This window comes from Nicotiana sylvestris, chromosome 2 (genome assembly GCF_000393655.2).
Source record: "Nicotiana sylvestris chromosome 2, ASM39365v2, whole genome shotgun sequence".
In the NCBI taxonomy this organism is placed as follows: domain Eukaryota; kingdom Viridiplantae; phylum Streptophyta; class Magnoliopsida; order Solanales; family Solanaceae; genus Nicotiana; species Nicotiana sylvestris.
The window spans coordinates 5,198,196-5,216,237 of record NC_091058.1 but is presented as its reverse complement, the minus strand read 5'-3'; the positions used below and the strand labels follow the sequence as shown (position 1 = coordinate 5,216,237).

The window sequence follows — 18,042 nt, the reverse complement described above, 5'->3', positions numbered from 1 at the left end:
AAATGCAGACAAAACAAAGACTCAATTTTCATTCAACATGACCGATAAATTGCTACAGTACTAAATATATAGACCTAAAATAATCTACTATCCCTTAGCTGGTAGACCTAACTAACCACAGGAGCTCAACTGCAAATAATATTAAAAGATAGGCTACATTGTAACATCATATATTTTGGCATTCACTAGGTGGGCATAAAATTCGAAAAACCGAATTCCGAACCGAACCAAATTAATTTGGTATTTTTGTTTCGGTTTTTTTCGGTATTTCGGTCTAATTCGGTACTGGATTTTCGGTATTTCGGTATTTTGATTCGATTCTCGGTATTATAATTTTACAATTTCGGTAAACCGAAATACCAAAAATTTGGTGAACCTATATAATATATATGACTATATCTAAGCCCAATTACCTATATAATATATATTACTATATCTAAGCCCATACGGGCTACGACCATACCGTCCCGGCGTCCCACCCAGCTCCCCCAACTCCCAAGCCCAATTACCCAAGTCAGTTAATACCCAAGCCCATTACTCTTCCTCTCTAAATCTAATAGTCTAATCTTTTCTCTTCTCTTCTCTTAGACCATCTGAATCAAATTAGGGCATTAGGGCTTAGGATATCATCGAGAATCGACTGCGAGTCTACGAGTTACGACTTACGAGTTACGACTTACGAGTTACGACCAGTCGATAGTCGAGCTCGAGTCTCATCTCATCTTCACCGGTTAACTGACTACTTTTGTAAGTTTTGTAAGTCTCATCTCATCTCATTCTCATCCCAGTACTCTCTGAGGTTTCTTCTGAGTTTTTATATTTTTAAGTTTTGAACTTTTTAAGCTCAGAGTTCAGACGCATAAATTTTTTAATTTCTGATTTTCTGCATCAAACTAATTTAGGGTTATAGGCGGTGATTTCCAGCTCGATTCGATTCCTCACTCCTTACAAATTCCGGGCAAACGAAGTGTCGAAGACGCTGCTGTCCTGTTCCAGTGTTCCGAGCTCGATTCAATTTCAATTTCAAATGTATGCTTCATTTTCTTTTGGTTGTACTGCTGATTGAATGAACTGCTGTTCTGAGCTTTTCCCTTTAGTAGGAAAATATCATCTGTATCACGTTCATGCTGTTTAATTCATTTGCTTGTATAATAACAGTTGTGAGTACACGACTATGTGTTAGGCTTACCATATGATTACTTTGTTTAGGTCTGATTTTTAGAACTTTCCTTGCATTTTTCTTGTGATAGACACTTTAGGATGATGACAGTTGAGTGAATTCACTGTTAGTCTTCTTTGTTGTGACATTCTTATGGTTGCCGGTTTGGAAAGATTTAAATAATTGTGGACTTGTCACTTGAGTAGTAATGGCCATGATTTTTTATTTATTTATAGATGGCTAGAAAAAGATATTGTTAATGGCTTCTTTAGCCTTTTTAGCTTTTGCTTAGCTGCAGTTACATTAGACTGCTGCTGCATCTGTTGGAAAGATATTGTTAATTTGTTATAGCAGAAACATGGTAGTTGAAGCTACTTATAGCTAGTTTAAAATAACTAAAATCTAAAAGTGCACTCTCATATTTACATTCTCTCAGCATTACTGATAGCAAGGTAGTTAATTTGTTGATTGTTAATTTATGTTTATATTTGTTTAATTTTGTATAGATGGAAGATACAAGTAAAGTAAGTGATGTTGGTTCTAGTGAAAGTTTACCTATTACGGTAGATAGTAACACCAACACCATTGAACTCAAGATTCCAAGAAAAGGAAAGCAATGCAACCTAGGTCTGACGTTTGGAACCATTTTGATAAATTTGAGGTTAATGGGGTTGGGAAAGCACGGTGTCGATATTGTAAACAAGCTTATGCTGCTAATTCATCTAAGAATGGAACAACAGGATTGAAGAATCATTTGCTTAGATGCAAAGAATACCCACTTAAAATTGCAGAAGATAATAGTCAAACAAAGATAAATTTTCAATCTTGCCAAAATGATGAAGGATCAATTTGGAAATTTGATCAAAAAGTGGTTAGGAGGGCCTTAATTGAGATGATAGTTACTGATGAACTACCATTTAGCTTTGTAGAAAATGAAGGCTTTATGAAGTTTATGAGAAAAACTCAACCACTATTTCGTCTTCCTTCTCGTAGAACATAACAAGGAATTGTTATGAAGTTTAAGGTGAATTGAGGCAAAATCTAAGAAGTTCTTTTAGAGAAGCACAACCAAAAATTTGCCTAACAACAGACACTTGGACTTCATTACAAAGAATAAATTATATGTGTTTGACAACCCACTTCATTGATAGGGATTGGAAGTTGCATAAAAGGATACTTAATTTTTGCCCTATCACTAGTCATAAGGGTGAAGAGATGGCTAAAGCTATTAGGGATTGTTTGCTTGAATGGAAATTAGACAAGGTTTTCACTATTACTGTGGACAATGCTTCTTCAAATGATGTCACTGTCAAAGAATTGTCTAAACAGTTAGATATGTGGAAAACTAATATGATGAGTGGTAAACATCTTCATGTGAGACGCATGGCTCATATACTAAATCTAATTGTTCAAGATGGTTTGAAAGAACTTGATGCTTCTGTGACACGTGTTAGAAATATTGTGAGGTATGTGAGATCTTCGCCTGCAAGGACCTTAAAGTTTAAACAGTGTTGTGCACATGTAAAGGTAGAATGTACCAAAACGTTGTGTTTGGATGTTCCTACCAGGTGGAATTCCACCTATTTGATGTTGGATACAGCTCAACACTTTGAAAAAGCCTTTGACAAGTTGCATCTTTTTATGATGGATTTTCTGCTTATCAATGTTCTCATCTTTGTGAAGATGGTGGTAATGCAGGTCCTCTTGAATCTGATGATTGGGTGAATGTGAGGAATGTGATAGAGTTTCTTGCAAGATTTCACGAGCTAACTAAAAAAGTTTCAGGTTCACGTTATGTCACTTGTAATTCTCATTTTGAGGATGTATCTGAACTTTATTGTCATTTGAAAATGTGTTTAGCTAGTGAGGATGAGCATTTGAGAAAAATGGCTCAGCAAATGCAAGAAAAGTTCAAGAAGTATTGGGGTGAGCCTGAAAAGATGAATAAAATGATTTTTATTTCTTCCGTCTTGGATCCACGTAACAAATTTGAATATGTTGAGGGAGCACTTGAAGAACTTTTTGGGGAGGAAAAAGGGAAGAAAATAAATGCTTAGGTGTATGCTTATATGAATTCTTTGTTTGGAGAGTATCTAAAAAAGTATTCAACCGAATCTTGTCCTCAATCTCCATCTAGTTCTACTTCATCTAACAACACATCTAATACACTTAGTGGGAGTGTTATAAGTGCATCAAAAATAAGGACTAAGCTTCGCTTGAAAAAACAAAAGGAAGACAATGGAAGTAGGGGTACTAAATCGGAGTTGGATAAATACATTAGTGAAGAACAAGAGCCTTTTAGTGAAGAATTTGATATCTTGAGTTGGTGGAAAACACATGCTCCTAGATTTCCTATTCTTTCGGAGTTGGCTCGTGATGTGTTGGCAATTCCAATTTCTAGTGTGGCGTCGGAATGCGCGTTTAGCACTGGTGGCCGTATTCTTGATTCATTTAGGAGTTCATTGACTCCTAAATGTGTGCAAGCTCTTATTTGTGTTCAAGATTGGCTTAGAGAAGAGAAGAATGCTATTAGTGTTGAAGAAGACTTGAAGTATCTTGAGGAACTCGAGCTTGGTAAGCTTTAATATTTTGTGTGTATTTTAATTCAAAATAATATATCATGCTTTTTCATTTGTATGACATATTTGGTCGTATTATCTTTAGATATGGAAAATAATGGAAGCACTACTAGCATTGTTTGATGTATAGTTGCAACTTGCATCTTGAGTGGTAAGTTTAATACTCTATTTGTTTGGTGATAATGATATACTTAATATTTTGTAGTTTTGTTTTATTATCATCAAACTATAATATTCTAACTTATGATTTATATTTTTTTAGGTTCAAGTGCAATCATGCCCCGTGCTACTGCTCAACGCTCCGATATTTGGGAATACTTTGTGGTGAAAGAAGATAACGGAGAAGTTCGCAAAGTAGAGTGCAAACATTGTGGTCAAGTATATAATGTTAATCCAAAGAGGAATGGAAAAATTGGTTTAAGGAAGCATATTAAGCGTTGTCTTGCACGTCTTCCTGGAATTCATGTTTAAGAATTAAGACTGTTTGTTGAGGGATGCCCTCTCTGTTTTTGTTGCACTATGTTTAACTGTTTAAGTGTTAAGACTGTTAAGACTGTTGCAGTTGGCCAGTTGCACTGTGTTTAAGTATTAAGACTGTTTTTGTTGCACTGTGTTTAAGTGTTAAGTGTTAAGTTGTGTAATGTGTAGTTGTGTACAGATTCAATTAAGACTAGCCACAGATGATCACCAACTAGTGGTCATCGTATGTACCCTTAAATTCTCTTAACCACAATCCCCTTAAGGTTAAGTACCCAAAAGCCTTAGACAGCCCAAATAGCCCATAGATATAAGAATCTAATTTAAATTAAAGATGTTTTTCTTTTTTTCAACATTTTCTTCCTTCTCTATTCATAAGCTGTAACGATTCACACGTTGGAATCGTCATGGAAATAAAAAACAAGAACTAAAAAGAAAGAAATGAAATGCAGACAAAACAAAGACTCAATTTTCATTCAACATGACCGATAAATTGCTACAGTACTAAATATATAGACCTAAAATAATCTACTATCCCTTAGCTGGCAGACCTAACTAACCACAGGAGCTCAACTGCAAATAATATTAAAAGATAGGCTACATTGTAACATCATATATTTTGGCATTCACTAGGTGGGCATAAAATTCGAAAAACCGAATTCCGAACCAAACCAAATTAATTTGGTATTTTTGTTTCGGTTTTTTTCGGTATTTCGGTCTAATTCGGTACTGGATTTTCGGTATTTCGGTATTTTGATTCGATTCTCGGTATTATAATTTTACAATTTCGGTAAACCGAAATACCAAAAATTTGGTGAACCTATATAATATATATGACTATATCTAAGCCCAATTACCTATATAATATATATTACTATATCTAAGCCCATACGGGCTACGACCATACCGTCCCGGCGTCCCACCCAGCTCCCCCAACTCCCAAGCCCAATTACCCAAGTCAGTTAATACCCAAGCCCATTACTCTTCCTCTCTAAATCTAATAGTCTAATCTTTTCTCTTCTCTTCTCTTAGACCATCTGAATCAAATTAGGGCATTAGGGCTTAGGATATCATCGAGAATCGACTGCGAGTCTACGAGTTACGACTTACGAGTTACGACTTACGAGTTACGACCAGTCGATAGTCGAGCTCGAGTCTCATCTCATCTTCACCGGTTAACTGACTACTTTTGTAAGTTTTGTAAGTCTCATCTCATCTCATTCTCATCCCAGTACTCTCTGAGGTTTCTTCTGAGTTTTTATATTTTTAAGTTTTGAACTTTTTGAGTTCAGAGTTCAGACGCATAAATTTTTTAATTTCTGATTTTCTGCATCAAACTAATTTAGGGTTATAGGCGGTGATTTCCAGCTCGATTCGATTCCTCACTCCTTACAAATTCCGGGCAAACGAAGTGTCGAAGACGCTGCTGTCCTGTTCCAGTGTTCCGAGCTCGATTCAATTTCAATTTCAAAGGTATGCTTCATTTTCTTTTGGTTGTACTGCTGATTGAATGACCTGCTATTCTGAGCTTTTCCCTTTAGTAGGAAAATATCATCTGTATCACGTTCATGCTGTTTAATTCATTTGCTTGTATAATAACAGTTGTGAGTACACGACTATGTGTTAGGCTTACCATATGATTACTTTGTTTAGGTCTGATTTTTAGAACTTTCCTTGCATTTTTCTTGTGATAGACACTTTAGGATGATGACAGTTGAGTGAATTCACTGTTAGTCTTCTTTGTTGTGACATTCTTATGGTTGCCGGTTTGGAAAGATTTAAATAATTGTGGACTTGTCACTTGAGTAGTAATGGCCATGATTTTTTATTTATTTATAGATGGCTAGAAAAGGATATTGTTAATGGCTTCTTTAGCCTTTTTAGCTTTTGCTTAGCTGCAGTTACATTAGACTGCTGCTGCATCTGTTGGAAAGATATTGTTAATTTGTTATAGCAGAAACATGGTAGTTGAAGCTACTTATAGCTAGTTTAAAATAACTAAAATCTAAAAGTGCACTCTCATATTTACATTCTCTCAGCATTACTGATAGCAAGGTAGTTAATTTGTTAATTGTTAATTTATGTTTATATTTGTTTAATTTTGTATAGATAGAAGATACAAGTAAAGTAAGTGATGTTGGTTCTAGTGAAAGTTTACCTATTACGGTAGATAGTAACACCAACACCATTGATACTCAAGATTCCAAGAAAAGGAAAGCCATGCAATCTAGGTCAGACGTTTGGAACCATTTTAATAAATTTGAGGTTAATGGGGTTGGGAAAGCACGGTGTCGATATTGTAAACAAGCTTATGCTGCTAATTCATCTAAGAATGGAACAACAGGATTGAAGAATCATTTGCTTAGATGCAAAGAATACCCACTTAAAATTGCAGAAGATAATAGTCAAACAAAGATAAATTTTCAATCTTGCCAAAATGATGAAGGATCAATTTGGAAATTTGATCAAAAAGTGGTTAGGAGGGCCTTAATTGAGATGATAGTTACTGATGAACTACCATTTAGCTTTGTAGAAAATGAAGGCTTTATGAAGTTTATGAGAAAAACTCAACCACTATTTCGTCTTCCTTCTCGTAGAACATAACAAGGAATTGTTATGAAGTTTAAGGTGAATTGAGGCAAAATCTAAGAAGTTCTTTTAGAGAAGCACAACCAAAAATTTGCCTAACAACAGACACTTGGACTTCATTACAAAGAATAAATTATATGTGTTTGACAACCCACTTCATTGATAGGGATTGGAAGTTGCATAAAAGGATACTTAATTTTTGCCCTATCACTAGTCATAAGGGTGAAGAGATGGCTAAAGCTATTAGGGATTGTTTGCTTGAATGGAAATTAGACAAGGTTTTCACTATTACTGTGGACAATGCTTCTTCAAATGATGTCACTGTCAAAGAATTGTCTAAACAGTTAGATATGTGGAAAACTAATATGATGAGTGGTAAACATCTTCATGTGAGATGCATGGCTCATATACTAAATCTAATTGTTCAAGATGGTTTGAAAGAACTTGATGCTTCTGTGACACGTGTTAGAAATATTGTGAGGTATGTGAGATCTTCGCCTGCAAGGACCTTAAAGTTTAAACAGTGTTGTGCACATGTAAAGGTAGAATATACCAAAACGTTGTGTTTAGATGTTCCTACCAGGTGGAATTTCACCTATTTAATGTTGGATACAACACAACAATTTGAAAAGGCCTTTGACAAGTTGCATCTTTTTATGATGGATTTTCTACTTATCAATGTTCTCATCTTTGTGAAGATGGTGGTAATGCAGGTCCTCTTGAATCTGATGATTGGGTGAATGTGAGGAATGTGATAGAGTTTCTTGCAAGATTTCACGAGCTAACTAAAAAAGTTTCAGGTTCACGTTATGTCACTTGTAATTCTCATTTTGAGGATGTATCTGAACTTTATTGTCATTTGAAAATGTGTTTAGCTAGTGAGGATGAGCATTTGAGAAAAATGGCTCAGCAAATGCAAGAAAAGTTCAAGAAGTATTGGGGTGAGCCTGAAAAGATGAATAAAATGATTTTTATTTCTTCCGTCTTGGATCCACGTAACAAATTTGAATATGTTGAGGGAGCACTTGAAGAACTTTTTGGGGAGGAAAAAGGGAAGAAAATAAATGCTTAGGTGTATGCTTATATGAATTCTTTGTTTGGAGAGTATCTAAAAAAGTATTCAACCGAATCTTGTCCTCAATCTCCATCTAGTTCTACTTCATCTAACAACACATCTAATACACCTAGTGGGAGTGTTATAAGTGCATCAAAAATAAGGACTAAGCTTCGCTTGAAGAAACAAAAGGAAGACAATGGAAGTAGGGATACCAAATCGGAGTTGGATAAATACATTAGTGAAGAACAAGAGCCTTTTAGTGAAGAATTTGATATCTTGAGTTGGTGGAAAACACATGCTCCTAGATTTCCTATTCTTTCGGAGTTGGCTCGTGATGTGTTGGCAATTCCAATTTCTAGTGTGGCGTCGGAATGCGCGTTTAGCACTGGTGGCCGTATTCTTGATTCATTTAGGAGTTCATTGACTCCTAAATGTGTGCAAACTCTTATTTGTGTTCAAGATTGGCTTAGAGAAGAGAAGAATGCTATTAGTGTTGAAGAAGACTTGAAGTATCTTGAGGAACTCGAGCTTGGTAAGCTTTAATATTTTGTGTGTATTTTAATTCAAAATAATATATCATGCTTTTTCATTTGTATGACATATTTGGTCGTATTATCTTTAGATATGGAAAATAATGGAAGCACTACTAGCATTGTTTGATGTATAGTTGCAACTTGCATCTTGAGTGGTAAGTTTAATACTCTATTTGTTTGGTGATAATGATATACTTAATATTTTGTAGTTTTGTTTTATTATCATCAAAATATAATATTCTAACTTATGATTTATATTTTTTTTAGGTTCAAGTGCAATCATGCCCCGTGCTACTGCTCAACGCTCCGATATTTGGGAATACTTTGTGGTGAAAGAAGATAACGGAGAAGTTCGCAAAGTAGAGTGCAAACATTGTGGTCAAGTATATAATGTTAATCCAAAGAGGAATGGAAAAATTGGTTTAAGGAAGCATATTAAGCGTTGTCTTGCACGTCTTCCTGGAATTCATGTTTAAGAATTAAGACTGTTTGTTGAGGGATGCCCTCTCTGTTTTTGTTGCACTATGTTTAACTGTTTAAGTGTTAAGACTGTTAAGACTGTTACAGTTGGCCAGTTGCACTGTGTTTAAGTATTAAGACTGTTTTTGTTGCACTGTGTTTTTATTGCACTGTGTTTAAGTGTTAAGTGTTAAGTTGTGTAATGTGTAGTTGTGTACAGATTCAATTGTGCACTGTGTTAAGTGTTAAGTTGTGTAATGTGTTGTGTAGTTGTGTACAAATTCAATTGTGTACTATGTTAAGTGTTAAGTTGTGTAATGTGCAGTTGGCCAGTTGATTGCAGTATTGCACTGTGTTTAAGTTGTTTAATATAGTTGTGTAATGTGCATTGTGCAGTTGGCCAACTTTTGATTTTCACTTATTCAATTGTGCATGTGCCATCAGATCAGCCATGTGCACTGTTATATATCGAAAAACAGATTCTTTTAGAGTGAAAATTTCAATTGTGCATGTGCACTGTTAACATTGATTATTCATTGATTGTTAAATCGAAACCGTACCGAACCAAAATAAGAAATACCGAACCGTACCGAAATATTTTGGTATGGTATTTGGTATACACAATTGATAAACCGAATACCGAACCGAAATTCTTAAATACCGAACTGAAATACCGAACGCCCACCCCTATTCACTACAATCCACCTCCCCTCCGCCTTAAAAACAACCTTGTCCTAAAGGTTGGAATTCAAACTATCACACGAAATTAAATATCAATAACGATAAAAATCATACAATTCGGACATAAAATGCAAAAGATGTGAAGTACATATTTTTTGTGATTTTCCCATTTTGTAAAACAAACTTGTTAATTCCTAAATTGTAAAATTAAATCCTAAATGCACATGCAACATACATTTTTTTGTATTTTTCATTAATCTAATAAATAAACATGCACAGACAAAATACAAATAATTATCCAAAAATGCCACGAAAATTCTCAAAATTGCGCACAAAGAAAAAATTATTTTATTTTGAATTTTTGGGAGTAATTCTCACATAGGGCAAAAATCACGTGCTCACAGCTGCCCCTCTTTGTCCGAAAACACGAAGAGTTTTCGTGCAAAGATAAAGTGAGCATATACGAGCAATTTTTGCCCATCCGAGTACTCCGTGCGAAGCAATTTTTAAAATATTTAACCGAACCTTTGCTTCAAAGGTTTCCTACATATCCCTGGCTAGAAGGGAATCAGGTTAATGTAGTTCGGGAAGTTTTGGTAGCTGGGCCTACCATGGGACTGCAATGTTACTGTTGTTGCATGCTGTTATTACTGCCTGCCGACCTCCTTATTACACCATGCTGAAAGAAAACAAGAAGCTAGACTAAACTATAGTCTATGAATTACAAAATCTTATCTAGATCTTCAGTCGTGCTCTTGTATCTCTTGTTGCTTTGATGTCTCGGTGACTCCTCTGGTATTTATTTACTTCTGATTTGTCTTTTATTCTCCCTTGACTGCCGATCTCGAACTGCTTATTTCCTTCTCGTGAGCTTCACATTATTTTTCCATCGAATCTTGAACTTCCTTCCTCTGTTGGGGATTTTTGTTGTTTCCCGCTGAGGATTTCGGTTGTATTCCTCTCTGCTGTTTCTTTACTTCTGGCTCGACCTGTGGTCTTCCTTCTGATTTCTGTTGGGTTTTTTTGTTGTAACCCTTCGCTTTACTGACTTCAAACTTCCATGTATTCCTCTGTTATATGGGCGGGATCCCAACTTTCGGACTTGAAATTTAAAGACTGAAATGTATTCCTTTGTTATATGGGCGGGCTCCCAACTTCAAAACTGGAAATGTAAAGACTGAAATGTATTTCTCTATTATATGGGTGGGCTGCCAACTTCGGACTTGAAATTTAAAGACTGAAATGTATTCCTCTGTTATATGGGCGGGCTCCCAACCTCAACCAACAACTTCAAAAAAATAAATCGTCATTCCGTTCTTCAGGGGGGGCTCCTGACCTCAACAACAACTTCGAAAAATAAATTGCCATTCCGTTCTTTAGGGGGGCTCCTGACCTCAACAACAACTTCGAAAAATAAATCGTCATTCCGTTCTTCAGGGGGGGCTCCTGACCTCAACAACAACTTCGAAAATAAATCGCCATTCCTTTCTTCAGGCGGGCGAGACTTCAACAACAACTTCGAAAAATAAATCGCCATTCCGTTCTTTAGGGGGGGCTCCTGACCTCAACAACAACTTTGAAAAATAAATCGTCATTCCGTTCTTCAGGGGGCTCCTGACCTCAACAACAACTTCGAAAAATAAATCACCATTCCGTTCTTCAGGGGGGGCTCCTGACCTCAACAACAACTTTGAAAAATAAATCGCCATTCCGTTCTTTTGGGGGGGCTCCTGACCTCAACAACAACTTCGAAAAATAAATCGCCATTTCTTTCTTCAGGCGGGCGAGACTTCAACAACAACTTCGAAAAATAAAGCGTCATTCCGTTCTTCAGGGGGGGCTCCTGACCTCAACAACAACTTCAAAAAATAAATCTCCATTCCGTTCTTCAGGGGGGGGCGAGACTTCAACAACAACTTCGAAAAATAAATCGCCATTCCGTTCTCCAGGCGGGGCTCCTGACCTCAACAACAACTTTGAAAAATAAATCGTCATTCCGTTCTTCAGGCGGGGCTCCTGACCTCAACAACAACTTTGAAAAATAAATCGTCATTCCGTTCTTCAGGCGGGGCTCCTGACCTCAACAACAACTTCGAAAAATAAATCGCCATTCCGTTCTTCAGGGGGGCTCATGACCTCAACAACAACTTCGAAAATAAAGCGCAATTCCGTTCTTCAGGCGGGGCTCCTGACCTCAACAATAACTTCGAAAAATAAATTGTCATTCCGTTCTTCAGGGGGGGCTCCTGACCTCAACAACAACTTCGAAAATAAAGCGCTATTCCGTTCTTCAGGCGGGGCTCCTGACCTCAACAACCATTTTCCTTCTAACTTGAATTATCTTTCTTCAAAACTACTTTCCTCAAAACTTGTACTGTCTTCTATGCGAACTGCTGGGGATAACATTTTTCAAAAATATGTTATCTTACTCCTTCAAAGACTACTTCCCTTAAAACTCATGTTATCTTCCTCCTGACATTGCTTTCTTTAAAACTTGTTTTGCTTTCTCCCGAAAAACTGCTGGGGATACCGCTTTTCACCAACTTGTGTTAGACTGTTTGACAATCTTTCTTGTGGCGCGTCTTTCCGTCGTCAGTAACATTCCCTGTCCCTGCTTCAAATCAAAGAAAATTTGGTCAGTTTAAAACGTGATGGTTGGTTGCGATACTGCTGCCGGGGATGCTATCAACCATTTTCCCATCTATACGTTGTTTGACCATCTTGAACCGGGCTGATACCTTCCGACCTTTTTGATGATTCCTTATTCACAAACCTCTTTAACCATTTTCCAGTCTCCTTATCTGACCTCACGTATTTTCATGACGACCGATTTCACTTGAAGATCTTGCATGTTCTTTGATTAACCACTCCCTCCATCGTCTGTGTTACTGAAATACCTTTTCCCGGTGCAGACCCAATATCTTCTTTTGCGGTACTGTCCGTGAATTGGCATTGCCCCAACCTTTCAGTCCCATCTCCTACAAATTTCCCGATTATGTCCATTGCTTTCCGCGTTGTTCTTTCTTGATTTTCCGCTAGCCTTGGCCTTATAACCCTCGATTTCTGCTGGGAATATCCTTCTTGACACTGGTCCATCCTTTTGTCAATCTCATCATCGAATATACCCTTGGTTCAATCCCCCTGGCCCTATTTTTGTTGCACTGTCCCTGAATTGATATGGACCAATCTTGGGTATTTTGTGCGAACCTCAAAGCACGTTGACTATTACCAGCTCATTGCGCTTGTTCTTTCCTGACTTATACCACTTTGATGTACTAGTCAGATCTCGTCTTGCATAATTGAAAAGCTGATGGCAAATTTTGAAATCATTTCTTGCTTGTTCTGACCAAAGAGACTCAAGAAGAGGAAATGACAAAGGTAAAAGGAACAGAGTAAAAGGCAAAAAGAAAGAGATGACTCTTAACAAGAAAACTACGAGGTAAAACCTATCAGATGTGGATACCAACTCTACTGGCCATGACATGCACACGTGACCTATCCGCTATCGTTAATCGCCTTTCACAATCTTCGTCTGGTGCTTCCTGTATGATTCTCAATCTTTATTTGACTTGTAGTGCCCGAAGGGTTTTCACTGTCAAGCCTCTCTCATTTTGATTTTTCTCTCAACTTATAGCCGCCTCAAGGTGCCCGTGAAGGTTTTCATCGATAAGACTCTCATTTTATTACTTTTCTGCCGGGAATCAGAGTGTTATTCTCGACTTCCATTTGCATGACTTGGCATCTTTCGAAGACTGGTCAAAAGGTCTTTCTTTGGACCGTAACGTGAGGTTTTGGATAGGGCTAGAAAGAAAGGGTATTAGCAGCTCAAAACGAATCAATTTGGGTTCAAAATTTACAACCTTCGGAACCAAATTTCTTTACATCGAACACAAGTTCTGCCTCGGTTTCTCGCTTGGGGATTTTTGATTTTTTGTTACACTATGTTACATTATGCACACTATGTTACACTATGACCGAGCCGTGAAGCGCCTACGTATCCTCTTTGAGGAATCAGGTCAAACGTAGTTCCCAATTCCCTTTTTTGTTTTTCTTTCCACTTATTTATTATTTTCTTTTCTTTTTCTTTTTCTTTTGCTCATTTCTCCTTTCTCCTTTCTCTTTTGTTGTTTTGTTGTTTCTGTTGTTTTCTTTTCCTTTTCTTTTTCTTTATCTTCCATGCTTGTGTTTTCTAATCTTTGCTACTGATTCCGAACGAGGGGTATGAAATAAAACCAATAAGGCTCAAAGGGTTAACGAATGATAAAGTGTTTAGATAGAAGAATAAAATGCCTTCGTCATTCTAATCTTCAAAACATGCCAAACACAAACAACACAATTAAGCATTCGCCACATCTTCTGATTGTGCCGGACTTGATAACCATATCCACACATTCGCCTTTTCATTTATCATTTTTAAAGCACCGTTGGGGAAATACTCTTACTTTCATTACCAGGAACGACCCCCTTGTCAATATGGCTAACTTGCTTTTATGGTTTTTCTTTATGTTTTACTTGCCCCAGTTTCACGTGGCTCAAGCTTCAAATGATCTCAAGTTGTTCTTATTTCCCTTAAGTGTCCCGATCATCTCCCAATGGCTTTATAATTAACTTTTAAGATTAGGCCCAAACTGTGCGCGCATGTCATGTCACTAGAATCGGCGTTGACCAAAGGAAAAACAAAAGGATAAAAAGTGTTAAACAAAGAAGATGACTGGAGGTAACAAACGACCGGAATTTGCATTAGACAAGCGGTGAACGGTTCGTATAACGAAACAAGCAAAACAATTGGGGTACAACCTTGGCACAAACATAACACAATCCTAGACAACACTAAACAAACCACTAGGACAAAATGGAAGGATAAGAGGGTTTGACACAAGACAATGTCTGGATTGCAACCCTACAAATAACCCGGACAACAGAAATGATAACAAAATGAACCACCAAAACTCCTCCCTGACCAACCAAGAAAGGAGCGTCTTTCCAATTGCCAAGCTCGACATCTTAGCCACTGAATTCGGAATCAACATTACTAGGACCTCCACCAACTTCCAGCTCATTGTTCTTAACAAATTGCTCTTGGGTTCCCTTTGCGGGTGTCACGATCCGGATTTCTCACCATCGGGTGTCGTGATGGCGCCTACTATCGGAGCTAGGCAAGCCCAATATTTAAAACACCTTTCCTGTATTCTTTCAAATAATATAATAAACGAGACAAAATCTAAGCGGAAGACTTTAAATCTAAAGCAACTGGAAACCAAAAGTGCGAAAATTTAATACACATCACTACCCAAGGTCTGGTTTCACTAGCTCACGGACTACTACAGTATACAACAATCAATGTCTAAAGGGAAAATACATCATGTTTGTCTGATACAAGATAAACAAACAAAGAAAAACATGGAAAGGGACTTCGGCCTGCGAACGCCAGCTAGGCTACCTCGATAGTCCCTGGACTAAAGATAGCTCCTAGAAGTCCTACTGTTGCGGTCCGTAAGCTGCTCCCTGATCTGTGCACCAAAAATGCACAAAGTGTAGCATCAGCACAACCGACCCCATGTGCTGGTAAGTGCCTAGCCTAACCCCGACGAAGTAGTGACGAGGCTAGACAATACCTACCACAATTAACCTGTACAGATATATATATATATATATATATATACAACACGTGCAAGAAAACAATAACAAGATAATACAAAGTAAAACTGGGAGGGGACATGCTATCGGGGAGTAACAGATAAAAATAAAATATCGGAAATAAGCAGAAGAGACTCCGGTTCCCATGATGTATATATACATATAAGTGGACGGCGTGCCACACGATCCCATAATATCATATATAAGTGGACGGCGTGCCACACGATCCCATAATATCATATATATAAGTGGACGGCGTGCCACACGATCCCATAATATCATATATAAGTGGACGGCGTGCCACACGGTCCCATAATATCATATATATATATAAGTGGACGGCGTGCCACACGATCCCATAATATCATATATAAGTGGACGGCGTGCCACACGATCCCAATTCATCTTTATCACAGTGCACAATATGTCACCGGCAACAGAGGCCAATAACCAAGTGGACGGCGTGCCACACGATCCCATAATATCATATATATAAGTGGACGGCGTGCCACACGATCCCATAATATCATATATAAGTGGACGGCGTGCCACACGATCCCATAATATAGTTCATAATATTTGACTTCATATAGTAGACCCCTTCGGGGAGAATAACAACTCAATACCTTTAACCCGGCAAGGGTTCAACTAACAGCCCAAAATATCCCGGCAAGGGGGAATATATATATTAGTCTACACATCCCGGCAAGGGAGTATTCACAATACATTCTCCTTTTTAAATCCATTCTTCCTCAAATAACACATTCATGTTCGAGCTAACACTCCAAAAGTACACCAATCACAATTTTACCTCAACCGTTCACATTATATGAAACTCATCAAATAAACAAGGAGCTTGTGTCACATTATTCGAATTTAAAGAAATCAAGACTCATGGTCATGCTAGACTCCGGTGCATAGATAACCGTCACCATGCCTATACACCGTACTCCACATTAGCAAGTAGCAAATATCATCCTAATCCTATTCCTTCAAGCCAAAGTTAGAACAAACACTTACCTCGAATGCTCCAAACTCAACTCACGCTTCTAGTATAGCTTTACCTCTTGATTCCACCACCAATCCGCTCGAATCTAGTCATAAGTTACTCAATCACATTAATAATTACTAAATGGATCAATCCCAATGCATGAAAATAATTTTTACAAGGTTTTTCCCAAAAAGGTCAAAAACACCCCCGGACCCACGTGGTCGAAACTCGAGGTTCGGACCAAAACCCGGTTACCCATTCTCCCACGAATCCAAGTATATGCTTTGTTTTGAAATCGGACCCCAAATTGAGGTCCAACTCCTCAATTTGTAGAAAACCTAGGTTCTACCCAAAACACCCAATTTTCCCCATGAAAATCTTTGATTTGAAGTTGAAATTATGTTAAAAGATGTTAAGGAATAAAGAAATTAAGTTAAAAATCACTTACCAATCGTTTTGAAGAAGAAAAGTTGTTTGAAAAATTGCCTCTTAGGTTTTGGGTTTTTGAAAAGTGAAAAATGACTAAGATTTCCTAACTTGTATACCTTTCTGAGGACCTGGCGTGGACCGCACAAAAATGTGTTGCGGCCGCGTCGAGTGGGAGAAAAGTGGGGCTTCTCTGAACCCTTCCAACGCGGACCGCACTGTTTTGGTGCGCAGCCGCGCTGGTTAACCTGAAACCCTAGCCCTCAGACTCAGCCACGCGGACCGCACAAAAATGCATCACGGCCGCGCAGCTCCAGCGCGTACCGCGCGAAAATGACCGCGACTGCGCTGGTGTCTGCAACACCTGAACCTGCATTTTTTTAAGTCCAAGACCTCCCGGGCCCCATTAAAAACTCACCCGAGCCCTCGGGGCTCCAAACCAAACATGCACACAACCTTAAAAATATCTTACGGACTTACTCGTGCGATCAAATCGCCAAAATAACATCATATACATAGGATCAAGCCTCAAACACATGATTTTCTTTCTTCAACTTTCATAACTCAAATTCTCCATTTTTAGTCCGAAACACGTCATATGACGTCCGTTTTTAGCCAAACTTTACAGATAGTGCTTAACACATATTTAAGACTTGTACCGGGCGTCGGAACCAAAATACGAGCCCGATACCTATATTTTCTAACTCCTTTTCATTTCAAATTTTCATATCAAATTTCAGAAAAACAATTTCTTTCAAAAATTCATTTCTCGGGCTTGGGACCTCAGAATTTGATTCCGGGCACACGCCCAAGTCCCATATTTTTCTACGGACCCTCCGGGACCGTCGAATCACAGGTCCGGGTCCGTTTACCCAAAATGTTGACCGAAGTCAACATTATGCATATTAATACCAAAATTCATCAAATGTTTCACATAATTCACATATTCTAACATAAAAACTTTCCGGCTACGCGCCCGAACTGCGCACACCAATCGAGGCAACTAAAAGCGAGATTTTCAAGGCCTCGAAAGCGCGGAACAAGGAAGAACTATGGTGATGACCCTTCGGGTCGTCACAGCGGGCTCATTTTTAAGAGCAACCTCTGATAGCACTGAAAACTCTGCAACGCGCGGACCTCCGAGGATCTCAGAAGACTTCTCATATTCCTTTTCAAAACTAGTCATATTCAACATATGCATCTCATTACGATTAGGCGTCGGACTTTGGCGAGTGTCTGTCATCTGGATTTTGCATGACAATGTCACCTGCATCGATAAGCTTCTGAATTGCTTTCTTCAGCTTCCAACACTTCTCTGTGTCATGCCCCGGGGCATCTGAGCAATAGGCGCACCTTCGAGAAAAATCAAACTTCTTTGACAGAGGGTTTGACATTTTTATATGAATCGGCTTTAGCATGTCCAATTTCTTCAACTTTTGGACAAAACTGGCATA

General features: G+C 38.0%; 1 protein-coding gene and 2 long non-coding RNA genes across 3 annotated transcripts; all 3 read left to right on the top strand.

Annotated features, from left to right (window-relative positions):
- The first annotated feature begins 2,374 nt into the window (after positions 1-2,374).
- LOC138882238 (zinc finger BED domain-containing protein RICESLEEPER 2-like) lies at positions 2,375-3,216 on the top strand. The gene is made up of 2 exons (XM_070162758.1): positions 2,375-2,693; positions 2,843-3,216. The coding sequence occupies exons 1-2, from the start codon at positions 2,375-2,377 to the stop codon at positions 3,214-3,216; spliced, it is 693 nt and encodes a 230-aa protein (XP_070018859.1).
- Positions 3,217-3,418: 202 nt separating this feature from the next.
- Positions 3,419-4,136, top strand: LOC138886293 (uncharacterized). Its single transcript, XR_011404944.1, has 3 exons — positions 3,419-3,733; positions 3,824-3,889; positions 4,001-4,136. It is a non-coding gene; the product is annotated as an uncharacterized lncRNA (long non-coding RNA).
- A 3,944-nt stretch (positions 4,137-8,080) lies between these two features.
- On the top strand, positions 8,081-8,797 carry LOC138886292 (uncharacterized). The gene is made up of 3 exons (XR_011404943.1): positions 8,081-8,393; positions 8,484-8,549; positions 8,662-8,797. It is a non-coding gene; the product is annotated as an uncharacterized lncRNA (long non-coding RNA).
- Positions 8,798-18,042: the final 9,245 nt, after the last annotated feature.

What these genes read in the sequence shown, in the direction of transcription:
- LOC138882238 (XM_070162758.1), top strand. Translation starts at nt 2,375, where the DNA reads ATGGCTAAAGCTATTAGGGATTGTTTGCTTGAATGGAAATTAGACAAG. An exon ending in TGCACATGTAAAGGTAGAAT is followed by an intron (nt 2,694 to 2,842) that starts GTACCAAAACGT and finishes ATCTTTGTGAAG; the next exon opens with ATGGTGGTAATGCAGGTCCT.